Source organism: Armigeres subalbatus, chromosome 2 (genome assembly GCF_024139115.2).
Source record: "Armigeres subalbatus isolate Guangzhou_Male chromosome 2, GZ_Asu_2, whole genome shotgun sequence".
Taxonomy (NCBI): Eukaryota; Metazoa; Arthropoda; class Insecta; order Diptera; family Culicidae; genus Armigeres; species Armigeres subalbatus.
Genome location: NC_085140.1, coordinates 217,012,928 through 217,034,331, shown reverse-complemented (window position 1 = coordinate 217,034,331; position 21,404 = coordinate 217,012,928). Strand labels below are relative to the sequence as shown.

Below are 21,404 nucleotides of genomic sequence, written 5' to 3'. Positions count from 1 at the left end.
TCCAAACTATTTATGAATTCTATTCATCAATCTCGATTGACAATCGTCAAGATGCATTATTTTATTGCTTCTTCTTCTTATTGACATTACATTCCCCACTGGGACTTCGACGTCACGCGGCTTAGTATTATCTAAGCACTTTAACAGTTATTAACTACGAGGTACCTAAGCCAAGCTACCATTTTCGCATATGTATTTGATTCGAATTATATTCACCCATATAGCATGATTTTATTGCTGAGATCCCCACGAACTAACTTCTTTATTTAATACCAGACTGAGGCCGGAGTGGCCTGTGCAATAAATAAAAGTCTCCTCCACTCAGTTCCGTCCATGGCTGCACTTCGCCAACCACGCAGTCTGCGGAGGGTCCGCAAATCGTCCTCCATCTGATCGATCCACCTTGCCCGCTGTGCACCTCGCTTTCTTGTTCCCGTCAAATCGTTGTCGAGAACCATTTTCACCTGATTACTGTCCGACATTCTGGCTACGTGCCCGGCCCACCGCAGTCTTCCGATTTCCGCGGTATGAACGGATGGTTCTCCCAACAGCTGATGCAACTCGTGGTTCATTCGCCTCCTCCACGTATCGTCCGCCATCTGCACCCCAGCATAGATGGTACGCAGCACTTTCCATTCAAATACTCCACGAAATAACTATTATCCTTAATTTTGGTCGGCCTTCTTGGATTTCAAAATGTCGTCGAACATTGATTTTCGAATTCTATTCATCAATTGATAGAAATCCATATTGCCTCGAGATATACAAATGTACTTTGAAACCACATTCTTCCAGTAAATATTGTGGTTTCTCTTGTAAAAGACTATTTTGAAAAGAATATTTTTTATTCTATATTAAATTAAATTTGACTGAATTTAACAAGTAGGCGCAGTTTCAATGTATTTAAATTTAAAAGAACAGTAATATTGATTGAATGTTTCGTTTATTTGCATGCTCCAAATAAGTGCATGATAATACACTTAAAATTACAACATATTTTTATCTGTGCCCTATACCCTTCACAGATAGAAAAAGTTGTTGAAATTTACACGAAAGTAATGCACATAAAGGGAATGCCAAAAAGCGCGTAATTTTAAACGATACTTTTGCTTGGATGTATGCAATTTGTATTGCATTATGCCACTATTTATTCGTTTCAGTGGTATAATGCTATACAAATTGCATACATTGAGGGTGAAATTGATGGAAAAGATTCATGTATGCTCAGAATAGTGTAATTTTCCGCGTCTGTATTTTTCACGCGCTGATTAGTTTTCATTATTTTTTTCTGTGTTGTTCTTAACTCTGCAATTCACTAGTGTAAATCGGTGTGATCTTTATATTACCAGTCGATTCATAAGAAATAACTCATCAATATTACGAAAACTTAGAAATCCAACTGATCTAGATTTTGAATGTGGAGCTGTGTGCAGTATTCAAAACCCTTGATCTACTAATTTGGGTCACATTCAAACACGAGTACAAAGTACTCAAACTGAACTAGCTGCAATGATACTTTATCTAACACCTAGCATGAGGCAACGGACAGGACATTTATATAACACTAGATTTACCAGTTTTACCCAATTTATAATGCAATTTTGCGTAATGGTGTCTTCCAGACATTTTATCAGTAAACTAATGCGCTAGCATAGTTAATGTGCGGTGGGGATGTTTCCCCGTGTGGTGAGGATGTCGTTGGACATTCCAGTCGTGAAGTGCAAATTCTTACGAAGACCCGGACAGTGCGGTCATTTCGACCATCAATGGTTTGTACTCGTGTTAGCCTCATGATATACGAATGCAAAAATGGTAACTTGGCTTAGAAACCTCGCAGTTAATAACTGTGGAAGCGCTTAATGAACACTAAGCTGCGAGGCGGCTCTGTCCCAGTGTGGGGATGTAATGTCAATAAAAAGAAGAAGAAGAAGAAACCAGTACAGCTGAACCGGAGGGTGAACCAAGGGATGGCCTATTTTGTGGGACGACGGAAGGAAAAAAGTGCGATGAATTGACTGCACGAGGTTTCGTGCTGATCAGACCACTTGAAAGTTCCCCTTTTTGCCACAATTCCCCCAAAAATTACGATTGAAGAAGGCAAAACACGGCATTCACCCTTCCTGGCGATCTGAAATAAAACCTTGATCTCCTGAAGATAACTAAAAAATCTCATTCCGAAAGCCAGAAAACTCAGTGACAGATACCACAATTGGCGGAATCCGCTGCTTCTACGCATGAATCGAATCACCTGGGCTAGAGGTAGATTTGATTTGCTCAATTTCGTCATGAATCAAATCGAACTGATTGCTCAGTTCGTAAAGTGAAGAATTATTTCCAATGTTAGAGTTAGTAGGAATATCTGAAGTCTCCAGCTTTCTTATATTTTTTCCGCGCATGATGGTCTTGAAACCTTATTTCTTAGAAGGAAGTGGAGAATTCAGAGATTCCCCCTTCCTCTTGTTTTTATTAATGCTCATTGCTGAGCGTGGAGACGTGGCCTTCTAAGAGGTTTTTTTCTTCTACGGGCGGTGTCCTTGCAGGATTACTACCGCCTGTCGGAATTTTACTTCTGAAAACGAGTCCAACGTAAAACGAAGGCATGGGTCCAAGCAAAGATCGTAACGGGATTAGAAGGTACAAGAAGCGCCGAGAAGCATTGTTGAAATTAAAATAGCTTCCTTCAGCGAAGAGAAGATAGAACCCCACAGCATTTTTATGACAACAAGTTTTGAATATTATAACGGGTTGCAACTAAAAAATTGGAATGAAAAGAATGGCTCGGGAAACAAACTACAAATAAGTACACCCAAGTAGCACCTTTCTATCGAATCTGGCTACAGCAACTTAATTGTGACCAAATTCGGTAGAATATCAGTTACGGCAACCGACCTGAAACATGTGTACTACTAGGGCAGTTCAATCTGATACATGTTATATAAAGAGTTGTTTCACGCAAAAAAAGCGTTCCCAAAATTCGTGAACCAGCAAGCCTAAAATGTTTGACCGTGTACTTTTCCCGTGATCTATGTTTTCTTGAACAATTTACAATGCGCGCCACAGTACTTCATGTTCTGACGGCATGATGTAAGAGATGTTGGAGTGAAAGTATGTGTGCGACAATTCTAACGATTCATTCTAAGGAATCATTCACATAAAGTCATATTTCTGTGAAAGCAATATTATTCAGATAGAAAAGTATTGAAATCATTCCAAATTTTAGTTGCCACCCGTTATAAGCACATACATATGGAGACGCACGAGACAACTCGAAAGTTCAGATATTAAATGAAAGTCAACTACTTGTACTTTGTTAAGCGTATGAGATTGTCTGCCACAATTTGCCCCTTGTCAAGTTGATATTATACCAAATATGACTAAAAATCCTTTATTTATTTTTCATGATTTTAGCCACTTTGCGATGTCTGCGTAACTGTACACTTGGTACAACTCGTGATTCATGAGTATGCCCCATTTACCTTTTTCCACCACGCTGTCAAGTGTTGAGCGCAGTATTTTTCGCTCAAACACTCCTCTAATTCGGTAGTCTGCATCTTTTAACGACCAGGCTTCATGGCCGTATAGGGCGACTGGACGAATTAACGATGTGTACGGAGAAGTGGTGGAAATCTGTGAACCTTACTCACAAAACGAGAAGTAGGCAATGCAAAATACTCGCGAACATTTGTTTTGCCTTTTTCTTGCCTACCTATTACTCGCAGAGAAAACAAAAAAACGAACCCTGAAAAATGTTCGTGAAGCTTCGCGAGTCATTCGGGTTAATTTGCAAAAAGTCATAAAACCACCTCGGAACATGTTTCTCACGGATGTTCGAGCAAGAACACAATTCTTTATTGTTATTGTGTTTATGTCAAGTTAAATTTATCCATTGTATTGGAAATAACCACAAATACTCGCGACCGCGATTTTTACTCCCGAACAAAATACTCCCCTGCATTTTGTCTTTGCTCTGCCCGTACTCGCGAACAAAGCAAGCGCCAGAAAAATGCAGGCAGTAGGTTCGCGCGAGTGTAGCATTTTTGGTAGGTCCTATTACACTCTTTTCTTACTCGTGAAGCGAGTATTTCCACCACTGGTACGGAGATAGTTTTGTCCGTGTCTGTAGGCTGCGAGACTTCAGATAGTCCTACTTGCAGCCGCAACACGTCTTTTCACCTCGTGGTCAACGTTATTTACATGTAGCGGGTGTTCCAAGATATATGAATGCATCGACAACCTCAAACTCACCTGAGGACCAACACCGTTGACGTAGGAAACGAGCTTTTCAGTTCATTCCCAATACTAAAAGAAATGAAGACTAGTCAAGTTGACGGCATAGGAATTAGGAAACAGAATAAATGTATTTTCAGTTCTAGCGGTTGCTTCAATATGATAAATATAGAAAAAGATACAAAGTTGATTTAACTAGGTGGCCTGGGATTGCACCCACGACCTCCTGCGTATGAAACGTAAGTGGTAGCCACTGGGATAATGCCGCCTCACTGCTTAGTGTTCATTCGGCACTTCCACAGTTAATAACTTCGAGATTTGTAAGCAAATTTACTATTTTTGCATACGTATATCATGAGGCTAACACGATGATACTTTTATGCCCAGGGAAGTCGAGGCAATTTCCAAATCCAAAAAATTACCTAGGCCGACACCGGGAATCGAACTCAGCCACCCTCAGCATGATCTTGCTTTATAGCCGCGCATCTTACTAAGGAGGGCCCCGTGTCATTGTGTCATTTTGCCTCACTTCTTGTTCATCTTGCAGCAGGTCCATTTTTCCTGCATCTTAAAGTTCAATTACAACTAGTTGCATCGTAAACTCTCGAATGAGCACACACGATTACAGAGGAGTCTTAGCAAAATAATGCCGGGTATACCATCCGTAACCAATAAGTATGCAGATTTTGTATCTGTTCGTTTGAATGACTTTTTTTTAGTTTTTGTGTGTGTTTGTGTTGTGTTACAACATCGAAATAAGTTAAGGGGCATATTGGCGCTGTGGCCTATCATGTTAAGTCATTGGAACATCCTTCCCTTATCCCCTATCTGGGGATATATTATAGAATATACTGGTGGGAACACACTGTGTTGTAAATATTTCTGTGTCGTGGTTCTAATGCGGTGAAAATTTGGAAATCTTGGCCGTGCTGACATTTGTTACTTTAAAACGTGAGGTTCAAAAGTCAAAAAAGTAAGTTTACCTTACTGGATAGACTATCGATGTGGCTCTCTCCCTTCGTCTTCTTCTTCTTTAATGGCTCTACATTCCAACTGGAACTTGGCCTGCTTTCCAACTTAGTATTCTAAAAGCATTGCCTCAGTTATTAATTGAAAGCTTTTCCACAGACAAACAGACGTAACAGCTTGAACATTTTTCCGAAAAATCCATCGCTCAACTCTTCTACCACCATCTTGCGAGCATGTTACACGAAACAATGTTTCGTATGACATTGTCACCAGAAGGCGCTGAAGTGAAATGTCAAACTCGAAGGATTACGATGCTAGCGCCTCTAGTTGTGAAACGCACAATCATTCAAATTCAAATTGATCGTTGAAGTCATGGTCGATGGTAATTTCTCTAAAGTTATGTCTGTTTGTCTGTGGCTTTTCTATGCCCACCATTGCATGAGAATGTATATCGTGTGGCAAGTATAATGGATACACTATGCCCAGGGTATCGAGAATGTTTCCCACCCGAAAACATCCTAGACCGGAGCGAGAATCAAACTCGCTATCTCCGGATTGGCTCGCATGGCTACTGGAGACGTCTCCCATTTCTTTTAAAACACTTTCTTATTTAGCTACAAGAGATACAAATACACCGCAAAATAAATTATACCTTGCTGTTGGAAGGAAGTATTTATTATTATTATCTTTATTAGTGAGGTTTTCGGCCCTGGGCTGGTTCACCTCGCATATGAAGGAAGTAGAATTGTAATTTAATTAACATTTTAGCGTATTTTATACAACTGTGCGAATTATATGTTATAACAAGAAAAAAGGAAAGCATATTTCCGTTTGTTTGTATATATTTGTCAAGAGAGGGAGTTCTATGTTGATATTACAGTACTCAGAGTACAATATTATCCTGAGAAAAACATACACGCTTTTGGAGAATGCAGGGATGAATTAGAAGATAAGTTCTCCTAAGGTATGGAAATCAGAATGAAAGCTTCAAGAGAAGATGTTCGTCTCTCGGATGTTGGTTGCTGGTCCTATGCTTGCTGCGTGCTTCCTTTCGACATAACTGGATAGACATACACAAGTGGGCATCGGTACATAGAGAATGCTCCTGCTTTGTAATTTATTGCATTTGATGCGCTGCTTTGTTGGAAAACGAGGTTATACGATACGTAAACGACCGCTCTCGATTCCTCTTTCGGTCACGAGGGCACTGCACTTTGCGATAATCATTGGATTCGGACGGTTCATTCCATTGCACCAGTAATTCGAGCTGCCTTGATTTTGGAAATATTTTCAAGCACATTGAGGTTTAGCGAAAGATTTCCACGTTAAGTGAGTTAGACGTCGTATAGTGAGAAAACGAAGCCCCAAATCCCAAATCCAAGGTGTTAACATACCGAAGTGTAATAACGAAATAGACAGAACCATGATTTGGCATAGGTCAGGAGCGAAATGCAGGCAGGCAACTGCTGGGCTACACCTCGATAGTGGAAAATAGTCAACCTTTGAAATGTAGGCCAACGCCAAGCCTTGTGTGCCACATACTACTGTGCTATGTATGTAATCCTGGCAAAGTGCGGCGAGTAAATAGAGATAGCTCTGCTCCAGGTTTTGGATGCTGCAACAAATCCTGGCAGTATACAAGGGACGTGACAGTGATTTAGACGTATTTCCGTAGACTTTTCACACGGCTATAGGCAAAGCAAAAGCAAGAGTGAATTTCATTAGTGAATCAATCTGTGATATAAGTTTTTAATATTTATTCCTATAATTATTGAAGTATATTTTAAAATCGTTTACACAAATATATCGTGATTTAAAAGGATATATATCAGAGCACCGATAACTTATAACATGCGACACCTGACTGAAATGTTTAAATACGGTTTATTTTAACTAAAGCTAAGGACCCGCAGAAAATATGCAGAAGAGCAAGAAGACGACAATAATTTCTTTGGATCGGTATTTCACCTAACAAAAAATATTAAAGGAAAATCGCATATACTGCTTGCTCCACTTTTTTTACGAGTATTCACTGGAACATTGAACCAGGACAAGGAGCTCAACTTTTTTGGAGTGAGAACATATAGCTATAGAGCACAAATACTATATAGGAATGTGGTCAGCAGCATTATGCACTCTCGGTGTTTCTAAACCAATTTGGGGATGCAACTGTCTAAACTTTCGGCAAGGAATGGCTTCGGTATTGCCAGTGAACAAATTGATTTCGAAAGCAAATTTTGACCTACTTTATTTTCATTTTAGGAGTCTCGCGGCAAGAGGCCTTTAAAAATCTGGGACAGTTGGCGCAATGTCCGCAAAGGTCTCGTCGTAGGTAGTTTCGAGGAACTAATAGTTAGAGGTAAGTCCATTTGTTTGCTCATTACGTGAAAAGCAGTCTGAATGCACATCGGGAAATCAAAACCAATTTTTCAGTTCTCAAAATAAGTAAAAGTAGGCCAAACTTACTACAGATGAAAGGAACTCTTTTCCCTTACGGAAAAGCTTGGATGTAGTAGGCTGGATAAAAATTATTGTGGCGAACATACACAGACCACTAGCAGAATGCGATCAAAGTAACCTGCGAAGTTGTCCTACGCGAGATTGTATGCGTTGTATTGAGTGTGGAAATGTGTGGAAAAGCGTCACTGCGCAGTGGCACCTTTCTCTTGAGAACCCGTGCATAAGATTGAGACTTGTACATAACGAGAACTAAAATGTTTGGCGCGACACCGTAAAAAAAAGATTGCATTTGTAGACGCAAGTGCAATTAGTGTTCTCTTCTGATTTTTTTTGCAGGGAAAGACAAACTAGGAGTACCAGCGTCGGAACCGGTTCGGTTGGTTCTAGAATGCGATGGCACTCAAGTAGAGGATGGCGAATACTTTCGAACGCTAGCGAACAATACTGTGCTGTTGCTGTTGCGGCAGGGAGAGAGGTGGTACCCAACAGGTGTCGATGTGATCAAAGCTGGTGAGTTTTATTTGTAATTATTTTTGAAGATGAGATAATTCTTACTTTGCCTGTTTTAACACATGAAATGAGCAGCATATTGTGTTCTAATATGGCCTAATCCGTCAATTAGTAATGTGACTGTCAAAATACTGTGTGCCAATATTACACTAACGTTAGTTGATTTTGAATGTTCTGAACAGATTATATAAACAGAAAATTCCACCTAGGGCTTTTTCGTATCAAATTAAAACACAAACCCCTTTGAAAAGGATCACACTTTTCGGTATAGCTTCTAATTACAGTGATTGATAGTCGACATACTACATGCTGACAGATATTTACTCAGTTCATCGTTCTGAGTTGATTGGTATATAACACTATGGGTCTTCGAGCTTTCTATCAACAGATCGATTTTGGAGTAATCATAAAGCCTCTATGTACATTTAATGTACGTGAAAAGTAAACCAGTACTTTATTCATAAACTACCGTCGTCGGGGGTGACAAAGGGTCTGGGGGATAAGAATGGGTCAGCGCCCTCACCGACAGTCTGGAGGTCAAATAACAAATTCGTTCAAAAAAGTCTCTTATAATTCTGTTTTCTTGTCCTCAGATACATTAAATCTATTTTACAAGCATTCTATGTAGTTGAAATAGTGACCCATTCTCACCCCCATTTGACCCATTGTCGCCCCCAACGATGGTTCTGAGAAAGTTGACTGTGTTCTATTCAGTATATAAAACTAGCTGACCCGGCGAACTTTGTCTCGCCAAAAATTGGTAAATTTTCTGATACATTTTTTTGCGTCCACAATTTATCTAGAAAACAAATCGGCTCTTCAGAATGATCTCTCATTTTTTACAACTTTGTTTAATATATATAGATGATCAAAATTTTAAAATTACATGCAAATTGTACGGAAAACCATTTCATCGAACAGATTGAGCTTTGTTTTAAAGTAAAAAGAAGAAGAAAACGAATATAAATTAGCATAAATTGGGCTGTCTATTCCTGTGTGATGTGCGGTCGTACAAATGCAATTTTGTTTTATATATATAGTATAGATAGATGATCGAAATGTTAAAATTCCATGCAAATTGTACGAAAAACCATTTCATTGAAAATAATGAGTTTAGATTTTGAAAGCATTCCAATTTCATTCAGTACAAATGCCAACTTTGTTTTATATATATTTAAAAAAAACATATTCAAATCGAATATTTGGATGCACAACTGTGTTCAGTTTTCGAAGCTGTTGATGTTTTTCAGGACATGCTGTAAGTAAGCAAGTGAGTTGCGTTGCGTTGTAACGGAGTCTCTCTGCTGTAAGAAAGCAAGTGAGTGGCCTCATAAAGTCGGAGCTTAAAATAGAATGGCAGCGCCCCTCCGTGTACGCGTGCGCATTTCACGGAGATTTGACAAAAAGAGGCCGAATCATGGCTTGCTATGCGCTGATTGACACGCTGAAGGATAAATCTATGAACACACGTTGAAGGTCACTTTCTCAAACCGCACATTCCTCTTCTTCTCTCATTGATAAAAGGAAAAAAATCCTCTAGCATAAAATGCAATAGCATTGCTTGTTTTTTCTAGATTTTTAAATGAGACAAGGGTGAACAATAGAGTGATTCAAATTTTGACTTTTTCGCTCCCCTATCCTTAAACGATTGTTTTTGTTATTTTAATAGTCCTCCCAAATTTTTAGCCGATTTGGATGTAATTTGGTTGTGTTAGGAGGTTATTTGAAAATTACTATGAGAATTCTCACTTATGTAAAGGATCGTTTCGTGAAGCAGAATCTATTTGAATATATTTAACGCATCGTCATCATAGAATAGATCCTAAGCTGAAAGTCAGTTGTTGTTGCGAAGCAATCTGACTTTTGTGAGCAAAACTATAAAGAAAACAGAAATGCTCATTGTTGATATTGATGTTATTCTTTCACGTGTTAAATTGAATTTCCCACAATTCAGTATTTTCCTAATAACTTTTGTTGCCAGCATCAAATCGTTTAGCAACAACGACGATATTTTCCCTTGTTAAATTTTCTTATGCTGCTAACGTATTCCTATATGTTTAGAGCTTAATGGGCAATGATGGGGAAGGGTTTTTCACAAAAGTTACTAATTTCATAGTAATTTTCATACAAGCTTCAAACTGCATGTGCTCAGTCAAAATACATCTTAATTAGCTAAAAATTTAGGACGATTATTAAAATGGCAAATGCCATCGTTTAAGCATGGGGGAGCAAAAAAGTCAAAATTTGAATCACTCTAGTGAACAATCCACATATTGAATTTGAGAATCCTGATTAGTTCCTTTGTAAACTAAGTTTTAAATTTACCTTGTCTTAACATCGTGGTTTTTAATCCCAGAACAACGCTTCAGAGGCCACCACCTTATTTTGGGTTATACTTTGGGATATACCGAACGCAACTGATAGCTTCATCTACACAAGTGACGCCAATCGTTTGAATGTTAAACTGAATTGGTGTTTGGTGTTATGATGTTGAACTATCGAGAAACATTAAAGCTTGTAGCAACATTCTGAATATCTGATTCCGTATATTGAATCTAACTGTTGGTCTCACATATGATAATAAAGGGTGTACGGAATCAAATTGCATCACTTTGAACTACTCGCCAAAAATTAAAGTCGTCAAGCCTTTTCTCGACAGTCTCCCAGATGCGCATGGAGGTATTCCAAACCAAAAACCACTTTACTATATTTATGCGACCGGGAATCGAACCCAGCCACCCTCAGCATGGTCTTGCTTTGTAGCCGCGTGTCTTACCGCACGTCTGAGGAGGGCCCCTATAAGGACGTAGTGTGTGTTATAGAATCTGTCCTAAACGTTTTGAGCAGAACAAACACTTGCCAATTACGGAATAAAAATTATAATTTAGTTAGCATGATTATCATGATTGAAAATTAATGTTCACTATAACAATTCTATGAACTTTTTTCTCCAAACGGTTCAAAGAGATATTGACCTTGGGCTTTTGAACAACAATTGTAAAATCGCACAGTGACCTAAACCCCACCAAGGGTTGTGCTTTTTATTAAGGACAACAAATGTATTATTATTTTTTATTTATTCAGACTAAGGCCGAAGTGGCCTGTGCGGTATATAAGAGTCTTCTCCATTCGGCTCGGTCCACGGCTATACGTCGCCAACCACGCAGTCTACGGAGGGTCCGCAAGTCCTGATCGATCCACCTTGCCCGCTGCGCACCTCGCCTTTTTTCTTCAATCGGATCGTTGTCGAGAACCATTTTCACAGGGTTATTGTCCGATATTCTGGCTACGTGCCCGGCCCATCGCAGTCGTCCGGTTTTCGCGGTGTGAACGATGGATGGTTCTCCCAGCAGCTCATGCAACTCGTGCTTCATTCGCCTCCTCCACGTACTGTCCGCCATCTGCACCTCACCATAGATGGTACGCAGCATTTTCCTTTCGAAAACTCCAAGTGCGCGTTGGTCCTCCACGAGCATCGTCCAGGTCTCGTGTCCGTAGAGGACTACCGGTCTAATGAACGTTTTGTAGATTGTCAGTTTCGTACGGCGGTGAACTCTATTCAATCGGAGTTTCCTGCGGAGTCCAAAGTATGTACAATTTCCAGCCACTATGCGTATCCGAATTTCTCTGCTGATATCATTTTCGGCAGTCACCAGTGAGCCCAAGTACACAAATTCTTCTACCACCTCGATTTCGTCACCACCGATGTAAACTTGTGGTGGGTGGTTCACATTGTCTTCTAAGGCGTGTTGATGACTAGTCCGATCCGCTTGGCTTCCCTCTTCAGTCTGATGTAGGCTTGCTCCATCTTTTCAAAGTTACGTGCCATAATATCTATGTCGTCGGCGAAACCAAATAACTGGACGGACTTATTGAAAATTGTACCACTCGTGTCAATCTCTGCTCTTCGTATTACCCCTTCCATAGCGATGTTGAATAGCAGACACGAAAGACCATCAACATGCCGTAACCCTCTGCGGGTTTCGAAGGGACTCGAGAATGCCCCTGAATCCATCTTCGCTTTGATCAACCGTGTCAGTTTATCCGGAAATCCGTGTTTGTGCATTAGCTGGTCCCGATCGATTGTATGATATGCGGCTTTGAAGTCGATGAATAGATGATGTGTGGGCACGTTGTATTCGCGGCATTTCTGCAGTACTTGACGAATAGCAAACACCTGGTCCGTGGTGGAGCGTTCACCCATAAAACCCGCCTGGTACTGCACCACGATTGGTGCTAATCGACGGGATAAAATTTGGGAGAGTACCTTGTAGGCGGCGTTCAGCAATGTGATTGCGCGGTAGTTGCTACAATCCAGCTTATCGCCCTTTTGTAGATGGGACACACGACACCTTCCATCCACTCCGGCAAAACTTCCTCCTCCCAAATCTTGTTAATGACCCAGTGCAGCGCTCTAGCCAGTGCCTCACCACCGTGTTTAAATAGCTCTCCTGGTAGTTGGTCAACCCCAGGGGCTTTGTTGTTCTTCAGCCGGCCAATCTCCTCCTGGATTTCCTGGAGATCCGGAGCCGGTAAAATTATGTCCTGCGCGCGTTCTCCCAGGTCCATCACCATACCGCCATCTTCGTCTGCCACATCGCCATTCAGGTGTTCTTCGTAGTGCTGCCGCCACCTTTAGATCACCTCACGCTCGTTCGTAAGAAGGTTCCCGTTTACGTCCTTACACATATCAGGCTGTGGCACGTGGCCCTTACGTGAACGGTTTAACTTCTCATAGAACTGCATTATCTCTTATATTGTTCGTAATTATTGGTTTTCCAGGCGGCTTATTGGGCCTGCGCAAACCTCCTGTCTCGTCGGAGGGCCGTCATGTCAGGGCTGTTTAGCGTCTCACCTAACACCAGGACTTGGGCTTGTGCGCTTTGAGCGGCACACGGTCGCTTTGGTGGGGCCTACTTGCGGATACATGCAGCTTTTTATAGGAATTTAACAGGGCCCACAGTCAAACCCCACCACGTCCTAGGCAAGCCCCACAACTTGCAGATGGCCTGGGGAGGGATCGTCAAGCCCTTGGACATAGTCCCTGCTACCCGGACAACAAATTTGCTCAACAGAAAAAAGATACCGTTCTATCATTAGAGCGAAATATTCTGAATAAGTGGATACCGTCAACTGGGGGGAAGGTGATCATTGAGGTGAAGATGATCATTTGATGTGTCATTCAAAAGTGCCAATTTTTTTTATGAAACGTTAGTAATAATATTTCATTTATTTATCATTTGATAATATACCTAAACACTTAACATTAATTCATCTTCTTATTCACCTATGTCTAACTTTAATCCACAATGAACAATTCTTTTTAAATTCCGAAATATTTCTTGCACTTTTAATTTCATCTGGTAGCTGATTATACATCCTTATTCCATTATAATAAACCGATTTTTGTGTACTTGTCATTGTGAATGGAACAACTCGTAGATCGTCAATCTGTTTAGTACTATATGTATGTATATTTCGTCCACATGTAATAATATTCGTCAGGTATTCTGGCAAGAGATTGAATTTTAATTTATAAACCATTGTCAGTACGTTAAATATAATTCTTTCTTTGATCGAAAGCCATTGTATGCTTTACTTTACATGCACATGCACAAGACAGGAGTGTATTTATTACAGTCAACAATATTCTCCGTTCAAGTAATGTTACCGCTAGGTAGTGGAAGAAAGAGAGAGATAGTCATAAATGACGCTATTTTCGTTTCAAATATTGACTTCGAAGACTTCTTTACGTAGTAAATTCAACATTCATACAAATAACCTAGTGTATTTTGACTACCAGGTCATAATTATTTTAGTGGAGCTGTCTTGATCAACTTCACCCCAAACCAGATTACTCAAAAAATGTGTGATAATTTAATTTATTTTAATAAATGCGAATGCATTTCAGAAAACTAAAGTTGTTAATTATGGCAACGTATAGCAGTACATGTTTTGAAAATATTTGTTTCGATTTAAAATGTAAACACACATTGTTATTGCATGTTTTGTCTTAAAAATGATCATCTCCCCCCCAGTTGACGGTACTCTTTTAAGTTGTTGATATATCAAGGTCAAATATAATTACACCCATATGAAGAAAAAATCCTAAAATTAGTATATTTTGCAAATATTAACATCCGCTATGTACCTCAGGGTGAGAGCCGCTGGCCTAGAAAATGACATTTAACTAAATTTCTCAGATTCTAAAATATTTTAAAAAAACTTATTTACACTCTTATTGCTGATCGATAACTACAAACTGAACTGATTAAAATACGCATTACTGTTTTGAACTCCCGAATAGTTTTTTGGAAAAAAACACAAACCATTTTGCAGTGATCTGCCAGACGTGGCAAACCACAAAGTATTTTCCGGCGGTCTTTCAGACGCGCCTGGTAGTTTGCTGAACCTCAAACCATTTTCCGGTGGTCTTCCATTTGGGCAGCACCCCCTATTCCCGTCCACAATGTTCATAGCTCGTCCGCTTCCAACCACATGACATGATTTTTTAAACACCACCAGAAATCTTCAAATGCCAACCGTGTTCTAAAAACCAAGTATTGCGATTGTGCTGCTTCCCAGTAGTAAACGTTGCTACATAGTAGGGATGTTGAGGGTAATATGGACACCATAAGGAATCGCGTCAATTTTACATGGAAAACGTTGTAATGTTGAGGATCCAAGCCACCTACGTGAATCTTATACGCAAGCACTACGATGGCTTGAATTCAAATCAGTGTAAAATAATCAATTTATGCGATTTTAATTATAATGAAAATCAGGATCAAAAGTCCCGATTTATAAGGGTGAAAGGGAGAAAGGGACACAGTGTATGGGTACAACGGACATGTTAAAAAACTAAGCTTAAAACATTAAATTTAGTTTATGAATTTGGACAAAGGCCAAACGTTTATAAAACGTGTCTCTTGAAATAAAAATGTTTGATAGTCACTGAACCGTTTGTTTGAGAAACTGCATATGTAACATTTTTGTCCATACCAGAATGCTAATGTGCCGACGCATGGTACATTGTTCCCTAAGAGCTGCCTGCTAAAAGGCGTTTTGCCTCATGAGTTTTCCAGCAACGAAATATCACCACTTTTTTGAAATGTGAATATTATCAATATGATTGAATTTTTTTCTAATTTCAATATGGCATCAGCTTGCTATATTGTTTAACTCTTGCTTGAGGTAGAAACATTCATGAAAATCGTTATAGCTAAGGCATAAAATCAGTCTATGCTTAGCTAGGGCATTTTGCCCCTCCTTCCCCTATTGCTATTCATGCCTACAAGTTTTAAACATGTTCAATGTTCATCATATAAGCATACAGGCATATGGAGACGCATGGTGGATTGTTTCATCAACTCCTTGGAACTAAACTTTTTGGGCTAAAATCATAAATGTATAATATTCTGCATACCAGTGAGAGCATATTTGCATGAAGTTTTGATCAAAACAACCTACCATGATGTTAAGGCCTACTTCAAGTTCAACAAAAGTAATTGCAAAATACCAAAACAGATTGATTTCTGCTTTGAACAGTAGGAAATGGATTTTGATTAAATATACTTTACATTCGCTTACTACCTACCTACCTACCTACTTATACTTTGAAATGCGTATGAGATTGTGTGCTACAATTTGCCCCTTGTCAAGTTGCAGTTATATCAAATATGCCTGAAAAATCCATAAAAACGGTTATATGTTTAACAATTGTTTAATGAATATTGTTTATTGTTGTTTAAAAATTGTTTAACAAATTGTTCAACGTACATGTTCCATTTTAGGTTTTGCTGTAATATTAGACCTAAGTAATTTGTGGACTCAACTCTCTCAATTTTCTATCCATAGAGAATTATACACATAGTTGAAACGATCAGTACTAGCAAATATAACAAATTTTGTTTTTGTGGCATTAACAGTCACGTTATCATAGAAACATCTTCGAATCAGGTCTAAGCCGTGTTGCATGTCTTTAAATATGGATTCTATCCTTTTGAGCTATAAACGATAGCCGCATCATCAGCGTATATCTGTAGCACACCTTTTAAGAGCAACTCAAAAATATTGATTATGTAAACAATAAACAATAATGGTCCTAATATTGACCCTTGTGGAGCACCAAAACGTACAGTTTCTAACGTGCTTAAGGTGAAACTGTCCAGAATCCAAATAATTTTAACTAGCAACCCTATAACCAGAGACCGGCGGAGTGAAAAACTGCCGAAATGGCAACGTATGAAAAGGTGTGATATCGTGGAAATAATACTGGCATCACTTGAACTTTTTGCTTGCCTCTTATGGGTGAAAAAAGTAAACAAGTCGATTTGGAACCGCTTTTGACGGTTCGATTGGAAACAAGATGGCGTCTTTGCCGATCTCTTATTCTAGTATTTCTAATTTTAACCTCGCATTTTCAGAGGCACCAATGCTCGGTCGAAAGTAAAACTGTTCGTGAGAAAGTAAAACGAAACATGTCAAATAACCAAACAAATGTCAAAAAACAACATGTGATCAGCAAGTTGTAAGAATGTAGTATGAAACATCTTCAATGATCAAATTGCTGTATGTTTTGCAAAAACCTGTTCATAGCTTTCCTTGAACATAACATGTTTTGTATTTCATTTTCCCGACCATTATTCAACATTATTATTAGATCTTCGTTAATAATGATGTTTTCGGTGTTACTTGGGATTACTTCAAATCCAAATATGTACCCTAAAACTTTGATGGATTGTTGACATTTTCATCAGTACAGATCATTAAGCATATTTATGGCTTTGTGCTGTAAAAAAACGAAAGCATTTGGTCATTGTTATGGAAAGTCGTTCAAATTTTGCATGGCCAATAAAAAATCTTTAGGCACGTCAAAAGGTACAAACCGCCCTGCAAAATAAATAAGGTTGTCAATTCAAAAAATAACTCACCACATAAAGGTCATTTGTCTAGAGGATTTATACTAAAAAATACGCTAGAACAAAACTACTTTAGTTCTCAATAAAACAGGGGTGATCAAGTCTCCCCGGGGATCAAGTCTCCCCACCTTCCCCTATGTCATGTGGCATACAATCGAAGGCTTTGGATATGTCTATAAAATTAGTGGAACATATCCTACGTTGATCTATGATTTGCTGAATTCTGTCAAGGAAGTTTACAGTAGCACTGGTAGTACAGTAGCACTGGTTACAGTAGCACTGGTTACAGTAGCACTGGTGTTGGTTTTTCATTATAACACCCAAATGTGTGTTATAATGAATATTTGCAACCCATTTGAGTTGCATAATGTTCATTAAAGCATCCATTTCGTTGGTAAGGAAAAGTAGGCCGTTTCATCACTCAAAGACGAACTGTAAACCAGATATTATGATCAGGAATTGCAAAAAATAATTTATAAATCAACTGAACAAAATCGCATGCTGCGACACAGCAAAGCTAAAATAATAAAAATGACAGTTGTGCTTTGCTTCCGTATTAAGCGGTGTGCCCTCGCGAGAAAATTGCATGAGCTCCGTTTTTTTCGGAGCACATGGGAACATAATCAATGAACAAGATTCCCGAGGTGTGATGCTACTTTTAGCGTCCTTCAAATCAATTTCGATTAAAAAGGACTTTATTGATTAGATTTGACGTTTATTCTCATGCGCCAATCATATTCATGGAAATAATTAAAATTACATTTGAATAATGTTCTTTCCTTGGTAATTTTCTTGTTATATCATATACACTAAGGTTTTTTTACGTCGCTTCATGTACCGCGTAAAAAAAACGCGTTATTTAAAAAAAAACGACGTGAAAATAAACCACGTTATTTAAAAAAAACGACGTAAAAAAACCGCGCCATTTTAAAAAAAACGACGTAAAAAAATCTATTTGGGGACTTAGAAAATTTTATATGTTGGTGCCTCCTGGGGACTTAGAACATTTTTTATGTCGGTGCCTACTGGGGACTTGTTCGCTAGGTGTTGTTTGTAGGTCATAGTACGCTAGTATGGATCGTGATAAGGTACATGGTTTTTGTGATATGAAACCAGGAATGTGTTCCGAACTCATCCAAGAATTTCCTGAAATAAGGCCTTGAGATCTATAAGCGTAACCAAAGATCTTTCAGCCTGTTTCGAATATGGTACATACTCTGTGTGACTCATAGAATAGATTGTGTTCAAAGCCTAAGTTCTTGGTCATCCAAAAAATTCCGAAGTAAAGCCTTTAGATCTATACGCGTAACCAAAGATCTATTAGCCTGTTTCAAATATCGTACATGCTCTGTGTAACTCATAGAATAGATTGTGTTCAAAGCCTAAGTTCTTGGTCATCCAAAAAAATCCGAAGTAAGGCCTTTAGATCTATACGCGTAACCAAAGATCTGTCCGCCTGTTTCAAATGTGGTACATTCTCTGTGTGACTCATAGAATAGATTGTGTGAGTCTAATTTTCTCCACATGATCATTCCTGCCAATAAATTATGTTGCTGCGGAGAAAATCAGAATCCTTGTTACCGTGCCACATTGCAAAATTCAATAAGCCGTGAAGCGATAGATGTACTTGCCTTTGGAAATTTTTGATGTCTCGACCGCCAAACTATTTAATTTATTATAGAATAGATTGTGGAAAAGCATACGTTCTTGGTCATCCAAATTTTTTTCAAAGTAAGGCCTCTAGATCTATACGCGTAACCAAAGATCTATCAGCCTGTTTCAAAAATGGTACATGCTCTGTGTGACTCATACAATAGATTGTGTTCAAAGCATAAGTTCTTGGTCATCCAAAAAAATTCCGAGGTAAGGCCTTTAGATCTATACGTGTAACCAAAGATCTATCAGCCTGTTTTAAATATGGAACATGATCCGTGTGACTCATAGAATAGATTGTGTTCAAAGCATAAGTTATTGATCATCCGCAAAAATTCTGAAGTAAGGCCTTTAGATCTATACGCGTAACCAAAGATCTGTCCGCCTGTTTCAAATATGGTACATGCTCTGTGTGACTCATAGAATAGATTGTGTTCAAAGCATACGTTCTTGGTCATCCAAATTTTTTTCAAAGTAAGGCCTCTAGATCTATACGCGTAACCAAAGATCTATTAGCCTGTTTCAAATATGGTACATGCTCTGTGTGACTGTTAGAATAGATTGCGTTCAAAGCATAAGTTCTTGGGCATCCAGAAAATTTCCGAAGTAAGACATTTTGATCTACACGCGTAACCAAAGATCTTTCCGCCTGTTTCAAATATCGTACATAATCTGTGTTACTCATGAAAGATATTGTTATCAAAGCATAAGTTCTTGGTAATCCAAGCATAATCTTGGTAAAATAAAAGTTCTAAGTAAGGCCTTAAGATCTACTCGCGTAACCAAAGATCTATCCGCTAGTTTCAAATATGGTACAAGCTCTGTTTGACTCATAGAATAGATTGTGTTCATAGAACAAGTTCTTGGTCATCCAAAAAAATCCCAAAATAAGGCCTTTAGATCTACATGCATAGCCTAAGATCTATCGGCATGTTCCAAATATGGTACATGCTCTTTGTGGTTCACAAAATAGATTGTAATCCTTTCCAGATTTTGTAACCTTCTGGGTACTGGATTCACCGTAAATTTGGACGAGCTTGTCGTTCGTCCTTGGTCGCCACACCCCGCTCTCTTGCATACCGGAAAAGATAGTCCTAAGCGCCCGTCGCTCAAATATTCTGAGTGCTTGCAAGTCCTCCTCGAGCATGATATGAGTTCCATGTCCGTAGAGGACTACCGATTTTGTGAGCGTTTTGTACGTGACACAGATTTTTTCTCACTTACATTCATGAAATCCTTTGCACGGGAAATTATCAATCCCACCATATTGTAGTTTTCGCATTTGCCTTTTGATTTTTTTCTCAAAATTAAGGTACTTTGACTATTGTTTGTTATTTTCAATTATTCAGAATTGGAAAAGTTTTTGATATTGGTTAATAATAAAATCCTTAATGCATGTCTAAAAGTAAATTAAAATAAAATTTCAAAATTCTACATTCTATTTTTTATTTTTGAGAGATGCTTAGTTTTTTGTTCCTTTGTGTTTTTTCCGCGTTCCTTTGAAGAGTGAAATATTTGTAGTTTAGTATTTTTGCACAGCTAACCTAATACAGTAGAAGGAACCACCATGAATGATTCACTCTAAAATATTTCTAATTTCTTACACGGAAAATTCAAATTAGGCCCATAAATTTTGAAATTTCCACAGCTTTTGAATTTTATCACAAAGGTTTTTGACATGTCCCGTTTTGCAAGCGCGTTTGTCCCGTTTTTGCACCGAGATGATCTGGTCAGCCTATTTACATTGTTCTCGGCCTTTAGTGCTACGGCCCATGCCGGTACGCCATAGCGGATGATAGACAATGCTACGCCCGCTATCAACCTACGCACAACCTACGCCGATCTTTTGGACATCATTCGTGATAAAGATTTTATCGACAATGAAGCCCGCTGACATGCATAATCGACATTGCTCGTAAAATTGAGCTTATCGTCGATCATCACGCCCAGATGCTTAACAGACCTCACGGAGTTAACTGTGCAGGTCCCTACTCTTATCCTCGCTTGCTGCAACCCATGACGGTTATGCGACTTCGACTTCCGTCTTGTGGTGTGCAAGGAACAACCGCCTCCTCCACTCTGCCAATCGCGTATGAAGCCTTCAGTTCGACTTCGTCGAGAGTGCCTCCTGTTGCCTTCTATTTTCACACCGGCCGGGAGACTTAAGCGTAATACTCCGTCGTACATAATATTCCACAGAACCGGTCCGAGGATCGACCCCTGTGGAACACCCGCAGGCACTACGATCAATTTTTGACCAGCATCCGTGTAGTATATCAGCACCCTATTCTGAAAATAACTTTTTAGTATCCTGCACAGGTAATCCGGAACTCTCAATCGGTGCAGGGAGTCAGCAATAGCTACCCAGTTAGCATTGTTAAACGCAAGTGTAATCAATGCGCAGTATCTAATACCTCGCCTGTTCAAACCTCTCGCTATCTTGGCCGTATCCGTTACCGATCGAATTGCCTCGACGGTGGAACGACCTTTACGGAAGCCATACTGGTTGTTTGATAGCCCACCAGTACGCTCGGTATAGGTCGACAATCTGTTCAGAATAACCTTCTCAAGCAGCTTACCAGCTCCGTCGAGGAGGCAAATCGGTCTGTATGCCGAAGGTTCTCCCGGGGATTTCCCAGGCTTGGGCAATAGCACCAATTTCTG

At 39.2% G+C, this 21,404-nt stretch overlaps 1 protein-coding gene across 2 annotated transcripts in view; it reads left to right on the top strand.

Annotated features, from left to right (window-relative positions):
• Window positions 1–21,404, top strand: part of LOC134211659 (uncharacterized) — a 39,398-nt gene that overhangs the window by 10,198 nt on the left and 7,796 nt on the right. The window contains exons 1-3 of one of the 2 annotated variants that reach the window (XM_062688763.1): window positions 6,440–7,396; window positions 7,459–7,555; window positions 7,993–8,166. In XM_062688763.1, the coding sequence (XP_062544747.1) occupies window positions 7,310–7,396; window positions 7,459–7,555; window positions 7,993–8,166 (358 nt within the window). In that variant the 5' untranslated portion in view covers window positions 6,440–7,309. Of the gene's footprint in view, window positions 1–6,439; window positions 7,397–7,458; window positions 7,556–7,992; window positions 8,167–21,404 lie in introns of those variants that run through there. The other variant, XM_062688764.1, reaches the window with a different exon arrangement.